The sequence below is a fragment of the Pieris napi genome, chromosome 15 (assembly GCF_905475465.1).
Source record: "Pieris napi chromosome 15, ilPieNapi1.2, whole genome shotgun sequence".
Lineage (NCBI taxonomy): Eukaryota > Metazoa > Arthropoda > Insecta > Lepidoptera > Pieridae > Pieris > Pieris napi.
The window spans coordinates 1-17,778 of NC_062248.1; the positions used below are offsets into that span (position 1 = coordinate 1).

General features: G+C 38.5%; 2 protein-coding genes across 4 annotated transcripts; both read right to left on the minus strand.

Moving 5' to 3' along the window:
* Positions 1-1,195: 1,195 nt before the first annotated feature.
* On the minus strand, positions 1,196-3,351 carry LOC125056830 (zinc finger protein 846-like). Its single transcript, XM_047660132.1, has 3 exons — positions 2,534-3,351; positions 2,112-2,379; positions 1,196-1,876 (listed from the first exon to the last, which is right to left on the minus strand). The coding sequence occupies exons 1-3, from the start codon at positions 2,645-2,647 to the stop codon at positions 1,302-1,304; spliced, it is 957 nt and encodes a 318-aa protein (XP_047516088.1). The 5' UTR covers positions 2,648-3,351; the 3' UTR covers positions 1,196-1,301.
* Positions 3,352-3,467: 116 nt separating this feature from the next.
* On the minus strand, positions 3,468-11,696 carry LOC125056829 (radial spoke head protein 3 homolog). Of its 3 annotated transcripts, XM_047660130.1 has the most exons (9): positions 11,346-11,696; positions 10,205-10,457; positions 7,505-7,616; positions 7,277-7,432; positions 6,757-6,885; positions 6,298-6,664; positions 5,676-5,762; positions 5,376-5,501; positions 3,468-3,664 (listed from the first exon to the last, which is right to left on the minus strand). In XM_047660130.1, the coding sequence occupies exons 2-9, from the start codon at positions 10,327-10,329 to the stop codon at positions 3,645-3,647; spliced, it is 1,122 nt and encodes a 373-aa protein (XP_047516086.1). In that variant the 5' UTR covers positions 10,330-10,457; positions 11,346-11,696; the 3' UTR covers positions 3,468-3,644. The 3 variants fall into 3 exon arrangements, with proteins under 3 accessions (XP_047516086.1, XP_047516087.1, XP_047516085.1); XM_047660131.1 differs by lacking the exons at positions 10,205-10,457; positions 11,346-11,696 and adding an exon at positions 9,600-9,712; XM_047660129.1 differs by lacking the exons at positions 10,205-10,457; positions 11,346-11,696 and adding an exon at positions 8,320-8,761.
* Positions 11,697-17,778: the final 6,082 nt, after the last annotated feature.

The window sequence follows — 17,778 nt, forward strand, 5'->3', positions numbered from 1 at the left end:
CCCATACAAAACGCCAATTTCATATGTAAGGACCTAATATTTATGACGCGTAAGGCGGGGGTAACAAATTAACGAGCAGGAATTTGGGGGGAAAAGCTCGTAGGCCTCTAGAGGACTACAAATAAAACGAAAAACGTAATTTAACGTTAAATCTCGAAATAAGAGTAATCTTATTTAGTTTAGGTCGTTGATACGGGATGACATGGAGAGATCTCGCGCCGCTGTCCAGATGCACACGTGTGAACTCGTCGGCAGCGTATAGTTGACAGAAGGCGCGGTTTTTTTTGGTATCTCGCTGTTGGCCTTGACACCTGGGGCGGGCTGTTATGGCGATCATCCGGATCCGTTAAAACGTGTCGGGGCCTGCTACGACCCAACTGCTCATCGGGAATGAGCCCCATTTTCAAGGTGCTGGTCAAAGTGCACCCAACCCATATTTATAACATCGACCGCGGCGCGGCGCGCGCAAACTAGAGCTCGGCGCAGAAATTATCAACGGTACTAAGTTACAACAACAACACCATTGGCAGCAAGAAAAACCTTTGTCGTGGAAGACGTAAGCTTTGAACAATGTGTGAAGTTAGTTTACTTGGGCTCAATGGTGACTTATAATCGAAAATAATCCCAGCCGAGAGAGCAGTAGACGCATTAAGATAGCAAATCGCTGCTACTTTGGCCTTAGTAGACATTTAAAAACGCGATTGGTGGGATGGAGTTGTCAAAGACCTCGAAACAATAGGTGTTCGAAGTTGGATGCAAGAAGCACTAATGATTGATTGCGAATGCGAAGCATACTTGATGGCTCAAGTTCTGAATGGCTTCAGAACTGACACTTACTACACCTCAAATGTTTCTTTTCCATAGAGCTTCGTTATTACGATGGCATTATTTCTGTTTACTATTTTATCAAGGTTACTTCTATTTTTTAATTAATTAACGAAGACACGCAATCAACACGCTATTGTGACAATAAGCAGACTTGCCCCCCAAGTTGGTCTCTATCTTAATCGAATATCTCTCCCACATAAATAAGCAATTACTGCAGAAATTAAATAAATAAAACTGTCAAATGAACAGACATTGTTATACTACATTTTTGGGTAAAAAAAAGTGTAATGTTTCAGCATTTCAGGATAATGATATTTTACCCGAAAAGGAAATAAAACGATATCAATTTTAGATTATATTTTTATATAATAAACAATATAATATGTTAAGTAAAATACGCATATTTTATACTTACCTATACTACGATCACAATCTAATGTAAGAATAATTTAACAAAATGGAGATGGAATTGCTTACTTCGACAAATCGGAAGTATCAAGTTCCGGTGACTCGGTGGCGTGGTGCGTACGCAAATGTCGTTGGAGGTCTCTTCGACGGGCGAGAGCTTTTCCGCAGAGTGGACAAGCGTGGGGCGACGGCGACGAAGGAGCTGCGTCAGCGGCGGCGTGAAGCCTCAAGTGCTTGTTTAGGTTGCTCGGGTCGCCGAAGGGGCGGGCGCAGTATCGGCAGCGTAGCGGCTTGTAGCCGGTGTGGGTGCGAATATGGATCTTGAGGCCGTATTTGCGAGAGTACAACTTGCCGCAATACACGCACACGTGCCCGCGGCCCACGCGGCCCCAGGCGGCGGCTAAAGTTTCCATTTCGCTTCCACCTCGCCACTCCCAGGCCGGACTCGAGAACGCCACTCTGTCGACTGCCGTTGACAGGGTTGCGGCTGCCGTTATTGAGTTTCCGCGGAGTATTTCCACACATTTCTTCCAAAACCTTATCTCATCGAAGGGTTGGCACTTTGAGAACAAATGTATTTTCAAGGGGTTTGGGTTGTCAAACTCGACACTGCACTCGTGACACTTGTAGTTCCTTTTCCCTGAAAACCAATTATAAAATAAAAATATTGCAATTTTTACAAAATGAAAGTAATCATCACCTATGTTATTTCTATCTCTCTCTTTATCTTGTCTTATAGAGTTTGGAGAAAGCGACGAAAAAGCGAATGAGAGAGAAGTATATCAGTTCTACGTGACCTTTATTGCAAATGGATAATATAATTGATCAAAATAATTGTGAGTGATATTTTCGAGGCAATATAATTTAGGACTTACCCGTAATGTTACGTAGTGTAAGAAAAGGCATGTCGAGGAGTGCCAAGGTAGTTTCATCAAACCACATGGTGAGATCCGCGTGTGGTGGCGCGTCAGCTGCAAGCCGCAGACGCAGAGTGGCTTCTCCCGAAGAGCAATCCATTTTCGGTGGTGCACACACCTCTAGCAGCAAAGCCGCGGCGGGCGGTGACGGAGCAAGTGCGGCCTGAAGCGTCGTTCGTGCCGGGCTACCGCAGCGCAGCACGCCATCCTCTGCCTCCACGTACACCTGAGTATGTCGAGAAAAGACGTCTGTATCTACGAGTTTAAATCTAAACAATTGTGTAGGCTCAATACAAATTTAGGTGAGAGTGTACATTTAAAGGATAAAGACAATCTTCGGTGATTTAGTGTGAATAAAGGAAACAATCCAAGAGGCTTACCGTTTCATTAGCGGGTTGCGAGATAGAAGCGAGTTCTTGCGCCAGGTTATCGACTGAGAAGAAGGCGGAGGAGAAGCCTCGGCGCACACCACGTCTCGTCACAACGCCGGGCATGGCGCAGACGAGGACCAAATGACCGTCGGCGTACACGCACTCGGTATATATCTCGCGAGAGCAGAGGGCGGAGGGCTGACAAATCGGCAGAACACCCTTCGCAAATCTCTCCGCGATTAAACAATTGTTATTGAATTAGCGCCGCGGTCCTCCCTCGCCCTTTCGACACCGCAACCTGTGTAGCCCTGACTAATAGCCTGTTTAACACTCGTCTCAATAACACTTTCGATATCTAACTAGAAGGAAAATACTTATTTCCTCTACTGTATTTAACGTAATAGATTTTTTTTTAAACTTTATAACGATTTTAATTTACAACATATATTATCTTTTTTTTAAATTAAATAGCGTCGAATAGACTGGAGGCTGATTCGGCTGGGGACGGCGTTGCGACACTCACTCTGCCAGAAGGCTTGCGAGTGCGTTGCCGGCTTTTTAGGGTACCCTCTTTTCTTGAACGTTATGACTATATTTATAATGTGCTGTTTGTACTATACATTTATTTACTACAAATCTAAGAACCGTATTAGTGATTATAAAAATATAAAATATTATAAATTTTGCTTAGACAAAACCGAAATCTTTACGTGAATTAATCTACTCTTCGTTCTCAACTCGGCTTGCTACGAGCTGTAGACCATATTGACAGCTGTACAATTATGGTCTACACGATCTACGACACAAGTCACGTGGAATGTACAGATAGCTTTAGCGAAGCGAAAGATAATCCGTCCAATGCCCCTTTCAGGTAAACTTATATTTTATACAGTTTTAATTTAAAGAAAACTAGTGACCGATTACTGAATAATTGAATCTCATATCAAAGTCAATTATATTTAATAACACTATTATAGGTTTCCTTCTCTACAATTTTTCTTTTCAGCGATTCAGTCATAATTTATATTTCTTTCAACAAAGTCCACATTACACACACAGGCACATTGCAGCGTTTCTACATCGAAGATGGTTCCGGTGATGACAGGCAACGCCTTAATGCTCACTGATCTTCAATTATAGCTGAAATGGAACAAAACACAAATTAGATCATCTGCTGACCATTCTGTTTGTTAATTAATAAACTTTTTATTAGAAAGCTGGTACCCAACACAAATAGGCATTAAAGTTACTTTTTTCAAGTTCCATATCATTTAAGTGAAAAGGGCAGTAACAATTAATGCCGTTTGCAAAATTGAGCTTTTAATATTAATTTAATTTACTCTTAAATTGTAACATTAAGCTCTTTACAATATAATAGCATTGTGATGAGGCGCAGATCGTCATGCAGCTGCACAAACATTAGACGCGAGGGGCTGGGAAGGAACGGCAGGAAGATCACAAGAACCTACACTAACTCCGCAATGTGACGCCAGTCTCATTATTATCTCAGTAGTAATTATAATTCGTCTTTTGTGTTTAACAGTAGACGAATTTCAAAATGGTGTTAGGCTTTTTAAAACTTATACATATCATTTATGACACCCGGTAGCTGTGGTATATAATATATAAGTAAAGCCAATAATCCGCCACATTGGTCTTCCGAAGTATTACGCCCCACATGTTTGTGCTGTTCCTTATCTTATCAGCAGATGGATCAAAACCACAGGGCCCCACAACAGTTAAGTACGATTATTATTTCACCAATTAAATTAAACACTTTATAATATTTGTTTGTTTATAACAAAAACATAAGTATACGTTGAAACCTAACCCTAAGGTATTTTTAAGTTTTATTAATCTTTGTATAAAAAGTAATGCGGCAAAAAAATCTTATTTAGATAATATACCGATATATTAACAGTTTTTTTTTCAAACGACATTTTATGTGAAACTTTTGTATATTTAAGGTGAACAACTCTATGGTAAGTTTGTTTTATTGTTAAAACGTTCAAAAATCGGGTTTAATCCCTGCAGCCCCATGTAGCTCAGTCAACGTTTCAATTGCTTGCTGAAATGATTATTAAATAAAGCATTGCGATTTTCGGCTATCACTAAAAGCGATCATAATTCGCTATTGTCGCTTAAGCGTCAAGTTGAATTAGTATTAAACGAGCAGAGCGCACGTGTGCGGTCTCTGTGCTTATATTATTGTATTCATGGCGTGCAACTGATCGACACAGCCGACCACGAAACGCTCTTATGTTCTTTGTAACAGATTTTTTTAGTTTTTTTTCTCAATACTAAATTTATTTTTAAAAAGAAGTTCTTAAAACAACTTGTATTATACCATGAAATTTCACGTCAAAAAAGTATAAGTAATACTTGATTATGCTAAAGATAAATTTTACTCTCATAATTAATAATTATATTAAATTATTAAGATTATTTTTTATTTTAATCGTTTGATATGAGATTAAATGTGCTTTTCCCGACAAGTGTCGCACTGAGTGGCGGCACCGCATATAACAATAACAACGGGGTCGATTCGTCACGCGGGGGTCTTTCTAATGACCGCATTCAAAGTGCAGCGGGTGCGGGCCGCACGTGCCGCAGCGTCAGGTGTCATCCAACTACACTTTAACAAACTAATAGTAAGGCTTTTTTGCAAAAGGCTCTTTTAATTTTTTATCTCTATTTTATATCTATAGTTAGTATTATCAAAGGTAGAAATTCATGTTTTATTTTTATAAAAAAAAAGAAAAGTTAAAAATCCTCATCGGTGAGATGCAGGATAAGTATAGCAAGTACTACTTGTGAACAGATTCGGGAGTAATGTCCAGTCGACGCTTACCATCCTCTTCCTCGGGCGAAGGTTCCGGCGGCGTCAAAGAGTCCAGCGGTGTTTCGTATTGTGCCTCTCTTTCGCCTGCCGACGCATAAAGCTCCGCACGGGCCTCCGTCACCTCGCGAACGATTTCTGAAAATTAAATTGGTGGAATGGCTTATTCAAATGTCTTATGCTTTTGAAGTTTAGAATTGAACTTTCTTAACTTTGAAGTAGGGTGATTATGCTACACGATTTTTTTCATTTTTGAAGCCATACTATAGGGTATAGTTAATAATATCATTTCATGTTACTAAATAGTCTCACCCGTAATAACATCACGACTCGTAATAATCGACTCGATCTCTTTTGACACCTCCTCTATCAGCCATGGCATGAATTCTTCTTCAACACCTGCAAAATGTTGTCTTTTACCATGTGAAAAAGAGTATGAGTACCTCAGTTTTCTTTCGCCTGCTTAATTGGCTGTAAAATAACTTGCTTCAATATAAATGCGTGAAATGTAGTATAAAATCGGTAAACATGTAATCTACACTAATATTATAAAGAGGATAAAATCGATTGTTTGTTTGCTCTAAAACTACTGGACCGATTTGAAGAATCCTTTCACCATTAGAATCCTAATATTTCTTGATGAACATAGGTAATAGAATATTTTCAAGAAAGAGAAGGATCCGTACAAAGAATTCGATAGTAATATATTATATTATTGACAGACATCAATATAGAAATACTTAATTGTCATAATTTAATTAGAAATTCATCCATGCAAAACATATATAAATGTTTTGGACGATAATTTTATTTTTGTAAACAGATTCGATCATTCAAAATATTTATTTATATAAATGCCTGTGGAACTATGAAGTAATTGCAGAGTAAATAAATTGTGTTAGGTAGAGTATGTGCTAGGAAAAAGCCTACGTACCTCTGTGAAGACGTCGTACGAGGTACCCGGCGTCGCGCAGACCAGCCAACACAGAGGGCAGAAGTTCTGCGACGTAGCCCTGCACGAGAGTGGCAGCTGCCACTCGTTGTCGTGCCTCCTGCGCCGATATCGCTGCAGCTCGAGCCTCAGCCACGCGCCGTTCCTTTTCGTGTTGTAGCCGGACGTCCGTGGCGGCCAATCGTTGCCGTTCAGCGAGTTCAGCATCGCGTAACTCTCGGTAGCGGCGCTGTTGCTCTCGCAGGGTCTCGAGCTCCTCTTCTTGCGCCACTTCTCCTAACGCTTGCTGCACGGTCTTGCCGACGAGCACTTCCACGATCCCTTGCACTTCTAGATCGAAGTCGAACAGCTGAAACGGTTAAATTTGTATTATTTTAGTCACATTCATATCGTATGTATCCTTATATGTGTGATTAAATTAAAAAAAAAAATATCACTTACGTCTCCAGGATAGATCTGCGTAGCGGCATGCGCCCCGGTGATCGCAGGTACATAGCGCGGCGTAGCGGGCCTGTCCACGAACAGATCCGTCTGGACGCCCGCCTCTACCTCCAGGCCTTTATCGAATAGCTGATAATGAAGAAGTAGAATTAAACTTTTTTAATGTCTTTATCTCGTGATCCTCTCCTCATAGACTTCGCTCATTCTAATTAATCATGTTTCTATTTAAACGAGTACTGTAAATGTGTGCGATCAGTGATGAGCATACATACTTACCCTCAGTCTAACGGATGTGTGATGGTATAAATATTTTTTCTTCTCTAAATGTTTGTTTTTTATTTGTCTTTTATCTATTTGTACGGCTGCACATGCGTGTTCTGTGTTTTTAAATTTATTATTTTCTATGTGAGTGTTTCGTATAAATAATGTGTTTGTTAGGCTAAACGTCGTTTTAAATAATAGCAAGTCAACGACTTAACGTAATTATATCTGAGCGGATGATTTGATCTAGAGATCTTACCTCCTCAAGGTAGCGCTCTGTCTGTACGGGTAGATGTCGTCGGCCAGGTGCCGGGGGTGGTGTGCCAGGCCGCAGTCGGGCCAGAGCCGCACGCCGCGCAAGCGCACGACGTCGGGTCCGCGCTGCGCGGGCCGCCGCACTCTCTTGGCCATCTCCCTGGAAACCACATCTCACATTTATGATACAAAGTCTATTAACGACAATGTTTTCAAATAGTTGCATACTAACAGCTGCATGTGGGTGCGCAGCGAAAGTGCTGCCGCGCACGACGCGCTTGTCGTGCATCACATTACTGTACTGCGCGCTCGTAGCACCCGTAGCGCCTGTCACCACACTCCCGCTGTCGACAAAGTACATAATAGTGTAATGTATTTAGTTGGGTCATAAAGTCCTGGAATTGAAAATAATTTTAATTTATCTACAATACAATAAATAATATAAAGAAAAATAATTAGTTTTTCGTTTGTTCGTTAGTCTTACATTCGTCGAAAACAAACTGCACTCTGCTGAGGATCCAGCTTCATTTCAATAAATAGAGAGATTAGATTGATTGATTGACTGATTTAGAGTTAAAAAAAAAATATATATATTAACTAAACTAAACATCAATCATTATACTCGTGGTTGTTTTATAAAGTGTGTAGTCACATGGTTAAAACTGGACGATGTGCTTAACTTACTACCTAGATGGGGAAAGAAGGAGGTGGTCGACCCCTTTTACTCAGACACCCAGTCTGGGGTGCACGAAGGGGGCACTGACCTGCCTGACCGCCTGACCACCCATTTCACCGGCTTAGCTATTCGCTTCCTATTTATCCTAACCACTAACTACTTACAGTTTTATTTTAATATTAAGGTGGTGAGTAGTAGAATAAGTTATTACAATGAGACGACGACTTTACATACTCTTTACCGAATATAAACGCAGACTGAAATTTGATGAATCTTCTAATGACCTGTGTCACTATAGACCTAATAATTGGTATCTACTTGATCATTTGAGAAAAACTAATCTAAGACGCATTTTAAAGAAATAAACAAACTATCGTGGTGTGGCAGTACGCTTGTGGCGTATCGCGAGTGGATGCGGTCTGCTCGAGTACGAGTAGAGGGGAGCGGGAGTCAGCCGAAGGAGGCTGGCCAGCGGCGGTGGCGGCGGCAGAAACTCTCCACACCGCACTGTTGTAACGAAGCGAGGTTTCTCCAGAGGCACGCGGGCTTCGCGCGGCTTCAAACGCTTCAGTTTCATGTTAAGGGCCTGCGAGAATTTGTCGTCGAGCATGGTGCGCGCCTCAGGCGGTACATCGCGCGCTAGCGGCCTCACCACGTTCACGTTTCGCGCTATCACTGACTGTTCGTCCCGCGTTACCGTTTCGATAACGGTAAAGCTTGACTCATCGCCCTGACTGTCGCCTGGGGGCATCGTGTGTCGCTTTATGAACAAATCCTAGGTCACGAGGCGCACGGTGCGGGCGACGCCGGACGCGGGCCGATCGCCAATGAAAGCTGCCCGCTGGTTCTTTACGGGTCAGTTACGACGTTTCTCTATTCGACCACTACGGCACGTAGATTCGCGCAAGCGCTCAAAACGAATTAGAAAACTCTTTAACCTAAAGTCGTTTGAAAGAAATGAAAATCATAACGAAGACGATTACAAGGAGCAACCCTAACTATGAGTAGACTATATATTACACAGTTTAGGTATAAGAAGAAGATATACTTATGTAAATTTTAGTGAGAATCTAATTATTTATGCGTGGTAGTTGAAAGGGCGTTTCACTAAATAACATAGAAAAGTCAAAATATCTTAAGGGAAAGGTGACCTTCGCACTCGCCTTAATTCTTATCATTCACGCGATATCTAAAAGGTCAATTAAGTATTATTATTTCAACGAAATCTTGAGGTCAAGCTACAAGAAGCAATAGCAAGTCTAAAGTTAAAATAATGTACCTTCCTACTGGGGGTGAACCATTCTTGGGAGGTTGACTGTAAATGGTTTGGTGGTACACGTTGGCTCTTGCTGGGTTACTTTAAGTTGCATATATATCAAAACAATAATTTCAAAAGGTCTATCTCTTGCAATATTATTTTGTAGAATTCTATACATAACTTACTTTTCAAACGTCATGTAAGCCTGTGTAATGTTACCCATAATATTTATACTGTTTAGATCTATGAAAACGCTCCGTGCGATTATAATGGTGGCGTGCCGAGCCCTTTGCGCGACAACACACAGCGGTGGCTACCGACCACTCGACACGCGATCTCAAGGATTAACAATAAAAAGGAAAGTGATTTTACTTACACAGTGATTACACTTACCGCGTAATGTTTCATAGTTCAGAAGGTATTGAGATTAGCGTTGACCTTTCATCTCAATAGGTACCTGCTATGCAAGACTTTACCTATTTTACTTCGGAAAGGCACTTCAGCCCCTCAATACCAAAGAACATAACTTGAACAACGGGTAAAATTTACATAAAAATTAAAATCATAATTGTGAGCGAGATGTATGTAGGTTGGTATTCTCTTTCTCGACCAGTCAATAAGGTGGTGACTGGTGAGTTTCATTACGTCTGTCATTGCGGTAGCGTGCACTCGCGTTATCTTTAAACTACTGACATTGCCTGGCGCCGAGCAACTTTATTAATCCTTTATCCACGCAGCTATTTAATTGTAGGTTCGACTGCCTCGGAACATAAGAGCTATGTACCTAGCAAATATAACTTTTAATCTGTATGATTATCTTTTTTATCTCTAAGGTTATGGTCTATGGATATACTGACTAGTTCAGCCATTTATTGATATATTTAGCAGAATTCCTAAAAATACAAACATCTTCTCTGGCTATCGTACATGTAGCTTGTGATAGATAACATATGATAGTGTAGGCTATAGTGTTATATACTATGTTTCTCTAAACTCACCAAGAGGGATTCCTGCGCAGTTTAGCATTATGATATAGCGCTCGTGGTTGACTAGCAAACGTATAAGGTCCCTTGGGCGTGGCTTGTGGCGCCTCCACCAGCACTGAACGCACCGACACGCTCATGCGAGCGTTCTGTTGCCCGCCGCAGCGCGCGTTCCGTCGCCAGAAACCACTGCTCGAGCAGCGCCGCTAGCATGCAGCACATTCGCTCATCAGACTTCACCAACTTTGACACTATACGTAACTTCAATCTGTTTTGAAAATAGAACACGAGTAACGAGATCGTATAGCCGCACTGAAACCACGATCACTCATCTCGACTGATGACTTCATGAAATCGTGATGGTTATGTTAAAACTATACAGATATCGGAAATTTCATTGACAGTAAATAGTGTTTGTTACCATGGTAACGGATATCACACCCCTCGCGTGTTTTCATCCAAAATATATTTAAATATATACATACAAAATATTGTTTAGTGAATATAATTCAAAACTTACAGTTTCGATGAAAGATCATTTATATCAAAAACCTATGAGAGGTTATAATTTCTTTACTAGATCAGATTAACGACATAAATTAAAGAATATAAAATAAAATTATAAAATGTAGTTCATTCAGACTGAGTACGAAATTTATTAACTATAACTATTACAACATATCACAAGTGTACATTGTTACCTACGTGAATAAATGATTTAAGAATTTTGAATTTTACTTCTATTTTGCGTCCTAATTATAATTTTTAACCAGAACTCCCGCCCAAGGTAGCAACGCCATCTATTAATAATTTTAAATAAAATATCCATTTTCTTCCCTCCAGCTGTAAAAGGAAATTTTCCAGCATCGTGCATACGTAGTACGTAAGTTTTGTACAAGATGGCAGTGGCGTGCGTGTTGTTGTAGTACACCGTATATAAAGAAGATGGCGTTTCCTTAAAATATATTTTAATGTCAAGAGATGGCGCTTTAATGTTATTAATAGTATTTTATCACAATATGCTGTATTAAAGTAGATTTTGATAAAATAATATAAATACTACCAACCACGGGATGAATATATTTTATATAATCTACTTACAATAACTACTACAACTACTGTGGGACCTAAATCTACAATTGTTTATCTTCCTTACCTCAGCTTCTTCTAGTGTGTGACTTTTATAAGAGATGGCGCTTAATTTGTAAAGCAATGTTGGCCTGAAGCGTGCGCTCACAACCCCAGAAGTCCTGCCGTTGAATCACTGCTGTGCACCAATCGATTTTTCTTTCTTAGTGTACGAGTTACCGTACGAGGGAATGTTAAATACACTGAGGAAACCGGCACCAAAGACCCAATAATCAACAGTTTGTGTGAGACACAAAATCACCTACTTTCTAATTAGGAAAAATTAATGACCACGAAACAGATACAGAAACCTAGTGCCCAGACTAAAAGGTTGTAGCGCCAGTTTTTTAATGAGTAGATCTTATTTAAATATACGAGTATAAGTCTTCTAAAGCTTAATTATTTTACACTTCGGTACATTACAAAAAAACAAGTAATATACATTATTAAAATATCTAAACAAAAGAAATAATAAGGGTAACGTGCAAGAAGTGCTCAGCTACTTAAATCAACAATTAATCAAGGTAAGAAGGAATTTTGGGATTTAAAAGAATTGAGTATAGGAGATTAAGGAGATGAGCGTCACGTCTAAGTCGAATGGGTTTTCTAATGTAATATATCATAATTAATTAATTATATTATTTTGTAAAATAAATAAATTTAAAAAGGTAGCTACCCGGTCTGCCGGCGGAATTTAGACACATGGTCATATTTCCTAAGCGAATGCAGAAATCTGCAGGCGATCGATCTTATCAAGAAGCTCATCATAGGAATGAATCAGTGGTGCATGAGGCCGGGTAATCGAGACTAGGAAGCAGAAGAGATTGCGCTAACATAGTTTCATGCGGATAGGAAGGAAATTGGAAAGACGTCTCAGGGTATTAGAAGTGGCGTATAATTTGCGGTTGATCATTTACCGTATGACCCCAAAACAACGTTTGAGTACCTAAAGAAACACCAAGAGTTTTAGCAGTTTTATTGAGAGTCCAGGCCTAAATAAAGAAATGGCTTCAGTTGATGATTACTTGGCTGTTAGCAGGATAATTTTAAGGACAAAGTCCAATTGGCTCTCAAGTCTCATTCATCGTCTGAATCGCGAGAAGAAGTTCATTTCTAAGAGGAGGTATTCACTTCTTTTACACATATAGGTTACACGTAAATATTTTATATATTGTATACCTCCTTCGCCTGTAGGTTTAACTACATCAAATAGGTAAATTAACTATAAAATAGTTGTATTTAGTCTGGCCATAATATACATTATACACAAAATATTACATTCGAATTTGGAATGTGTCGTTTTTATATCATTGAGTTTTGCCAAATACCTACCTTGTTTAATATTTAGAGATATTAAAATGGAGTGGGGTGATAAAGATATTGCATTACACAAAGTAGGTATGGAACCAATTTTATCTTGGGAGATGAAGATAGCACCTAGAACCATGCCGCGTATTTTAAAAGATGCCTTTCTATTTTTCTATATATATTTTTCTTTGTTTCAGTATTTATGGCAAGACTAGGTATAGTTTCAGTTGTAGATAATTTTCACTGGTAGAGGAGAGGAATGTTCCAAACATTTAGTCAAGGGGCTGCCTCTATGACTAATCCACCCCGCGTCGAATAGAGACGTCATAAAATAATGACGACATAACTTTCCGCTGTTATTATGATGACCCTCTAATAGGGCTCGCTGTCACCCAAAACGTGACCTTGTCGTGTCGTAGCAAGGTACTTATAAATATAGCGGGTCTGTTAGCGAGAGCTTAACGATCTGTGTGCTAATGCGCTCGAAGCATTACTTCCGGACTGTTTTGTTAAAAAAAAGATGCGCGCGGAAGTACAGGCGCGTGGCCGCTACGAGCACCGAAGCAACTTTTTAGGAAATAGACATAACGGACAATAAAACATCGGGACGATTAATTCACTTTGACGTATACGATACATTCAGTTCAGATCACGACGTTTAAGGAATTCGGTGAGGTCTGCTAGGGGACAGAATACACATTAAAAGCCGCAGAGACGCTGAAAAACTATCGCTAACGAATTCCAATGCATTAAACATGACGACTGAGAGATTTGGTGTGCTCTCGAACCCACGTCGTGCAAAAACCTGACCAAATGTGACAACCTGTCAGAATGCCTAGATGCAGCTTATACACACAAATGTATATGAGATAATAAGTTATCACTAATCCTAACTCCCTTATTCATAAAAATAAAGTGAAGTTCGACAAAAGCATACTTAAGCTATACAAGTGTAGAAAATTCCGTGCAGTTTTTGAGTGTATCACGAACGGACAGATAGATAGACGCGGGGGAGGACTTGTTTTTATCTTTATATATATAAATACATTGATGTTCGTTTCTCTCGCTAAATCTCGACAATGGCTAGACCGATTTGGCTAATTATTGAAAAATTTGTGAAAGTTCAGGGAAGGTTTTAAAAAAATATTTTATTTTAATTTAATTTATCGGGTTGATAAATTTAAAATCGGTGTCAGATCCAAAGACTGCCCTACATAGGTACCTACTACAAGACACAAAACAATAAAAATAAATATATTGTAATAACAAAACTAACACCCGTTCGATCTATAAATTTTTCAAATCTACAAAATTATTCGATGTCTGTAAAGTGCTCGACTTCGAACGTTAACTCCTTTGGACTTGAAAGTTATAGATACCCATGAAACTAGATTATAGGTAGGTATTATCTTTTTAAAGTTAATTTATTGCCTTGCATTTAAATATGTTATACTTTTTTAAATTTGATTTAAGAACGACGTGACTAACGACCTCCATTTTCCAGAGACGTCGTCTTTGCCCATTGGAAGAAGCAGGGCCGGGTGGAAAATCTCCGCTTGTGCTGTCAATCAATTCAAATGCATGTTAATGTGTCACGCGGCGCCACGTGACGCCTCACCTTCGCCAACGGGTATATTCCTTTTCCACTTGCGTGCTTTGAAAAGGTAAATCTAATAGAATTTGAAGACATGTCTTACTCTTTTCAATTATATATGATTTATTTAGTACATATATAATATGCACTGTAATATATATATATATATATATATATTATATATATTACAGTGTATATTATATATATATATATTAAAGTGCAGTAACAGTTAAATTTGTGATGTACCTACGCAGTGCATTATATTTTTTTACATAAATAATTTACTTTGTTAAATTTTGTGTCTATAAGAGAAATTAACGCAACGGTTGCATAACGAGTGATGTAAAAATCGGTTTGTGTTTTAAATTAAATAAGAGCCGACTCTACGCGAGGATTGTGAAAGTATAAATACAATAAATTTTTTGTTAGATTTGTTTTCATAAAAGGTTGTTGTGTTAAGTGTTAAAAGTGAGTTGGGTTATGTACCTATTATAGGGTTATGATGATAGAGTATGTTTTTAATTATATCATTAGGTAACAATAAACTAGGTAGCGTTGTTAAAAAAAATCCGTATAATCTCTTTATAAAATTCATCTATTTTTGCAATTTTTTTATTTAAGAAAACGTTGGCGTCCAGAAGATTGTTTGTGGATTTGCCCAAGCTATTTTATTGATAGCAAACATACCTGTAGTCACGTAAATTTATTTTTTTGTGTCATTAATATGTTTGAGCTGTATGATTTTCTCTATATTCTCTATAATTTAAATCGTCCTTATGACTTAGAAACCGTACATAACGACTGTATCTGATCATATTTTATTACATTATAACGAAGACAAAACATACATTTCGCTCGCTTTTGTCCAACGCTATTGTCGATAATGTCGAGTCGTGTGATATTTATTTTGAATATTTTGCTTACGTACATATAGGTATTTTAGAGTAATTGTTATGTTTGATTTTATAAAAATATTAATATTCTATTTATCAATTTAATGGTGGATTTGAATGTTCTACGTAGCATAAGTCCATAAGATGATATTTTTGGCGATAGGCAGATATACGTTTATCGTTTACCTGTAGAGATAGGCATACAAAGCGCAAATGATTTTGGGACTCGTTTTCTGATTTATAAATAATCACTCCTATTTCCTATATAAATATATTTGTAGCCGTGACATTCTCCGAAAAAGCTAATAAACGACGAAATCACGTTCCCCACGACACCTTATCGAGAGAAATAAAGTTTACAGTTAATAAACACGTGTTTTATATAACTTTAAGCAAAAAATGTCTCGTAAGAAGTGTGGGCGATCAATCAGAACGCAGGTACTTCGCAGTCCTATTGTTTTGAATGGTTCTTTTTGTGCCTTCTACGAAAGCTGGCGCATCATTTCGAGTTCCGAAATAGTATCACGAAAAGCGATCTCTTTTATTTTAGCTGCATCGGATGCCATATCAACATATCTCGAAAAGCTTTTCACCTAAGAAATGACTGACATCACAATTATTACATACTTTCGTCATTAATATTTGTATCGATAGTAATCGAATGGGAATTGTTTTTAAGTCAGGCTCGACTCGGTTAATCGGTTTTAAATAATTAAGGAGAATTATTTTTATATGTAATTTAAAGTTGGACTGTCACAGCATTGAGCTTTTTATAAACAAGAGCTTAAACATGAATAATAATGGAGGCGAGAATAATGTGTTTTAGACGTGTTTTGCACGGAATAGACCTTAACTCATCGTGTTCATGATATATAATACGTAATGCTACGTGCATTTAAAAGTGAGTGCATACAAACAAAAAAAGTGAATACGTAAATAGGTAAGTGATGCGATCGATTTGAAATGGAGCGATTGCGACATCTGCAACTCAAATGTCGGATGAAATATTGATGAGTTCTCGAAAAGTCGCCAACCGTTAGCGGCGTCGCATACGCTCTGCATACATCTCGATGTTTTTCAACATCATCTCGAATTATGCGGATGACCGATCCTCTCCTTGCAGCCTCGCTCGTCAACGTTTTGACAGCACTTACGTCACCATAACTTGGTTCTGGTTTACCTAAAAACTTTAACTAACACAACATTAAAATTCGAGTGACCGCCGATGAAAAAGGAGCTATTTTTCAACGATTGCAGCGTATCACAAAATTCATATTTCTTAAAAAAAAAGTTATCTAAAATTTAAAAGAATATAAACCGCTCCCATATAAATCATATCAGAAACGAACAATCAGGTGAGTATGAATAGTGCTACGTGTCGCGCCGTGTGTGGAGAATCGGAAGGGTTCCATTTTCTGATTTACGGCGTCCGCGACCTCGTCCTTGCACACAAATAAATCCCATTTTAGAAATAGATTTATGGAAATAAAGTTTTATAAGAAATAGATTGTGCTAATCTTGTTGTGTCGTTTTTTTTGTTGTTGTAAAAACGATCATATTCGGCCGCGATGTTTAATCTCACCAGCTAAGTAAATATTTCAAACATTCAAAATAACATACATCAATAATGTAACATACTAACTATAACTATGTATCTAAACACAACGAACAGTCCTACTCCATTAGGTACATTTTTGTACATAGTACATTATAATATATTTGTAAGTACAAAAAGTGTGAAATAAATGAAACCACCCGTTGAGCGTCTCCGGCCCGCTTCGCAACTTCCCATCAATTAAAACCGCAAACGATCTTTAAAACCTCCCGCGAACTTCAATGTATTGTGCCGTTTATTTGTTTGTCTGTTTGTTTGCAAACAGCAGCACGCCCCGGGCACCGATATTGAACAATTGTTTGGGTATCGGCTAACAATCATTATATCGACACGCGGCCTAGTGATTGACACTTTATTAAGGCGCGTCATTAGTTTAAAAATATGTTTAACCTTTTATTAGAGGGACTATTAGATATAAATTAAATAACGTTAAGTTTTAATAATGCATAAGATGGACATATTTCTGCTTCAGTTTCACAAATTGTATTTCTTAAATTTCGTGCTAAAAATATAGATTGTTAACGCCACGATATATTGAATATTTGAAATAATTGCAGATAGCTACGAAAAAAGGAATACAATTTAATAAAGAACGAATTCATTTGAATAAGCAGAGTCCGTAGCGTTGACATTTCTTAGAAAATGGCAGATGTTTCTAAGCAATGGGTTGCCCAGCGGTGACAAAAAAACTGCAGCTATGAATAGTCAGGAGTAGAGTATGGCCGAAGTTGTTACAACGCAAAAACATTAATTAAATACTCAAGCGAAATACCTAATTTCCAGCTGATGATCGGAGAATTTTTTTGTTTTAGCGCCTACAAGAGTTTCTAAAATAGTAAACGGAGGACTTTAGGCTCATTTCCATACTTGTAATTATTGATATATAAGTCAGACTTTGAAAGATGCTTGTTGAATACAGACATAAGGTCCCGGGTGTGGGTTCGTCGTGGGGAATGGGGACAGGCAGTCGCACGTTTGCATATCAAAGCAGCTGGCGTGGGCTCTCAGACACGCGCGTTACGCATCTTTGTACCAATTATCCGCTACTGCT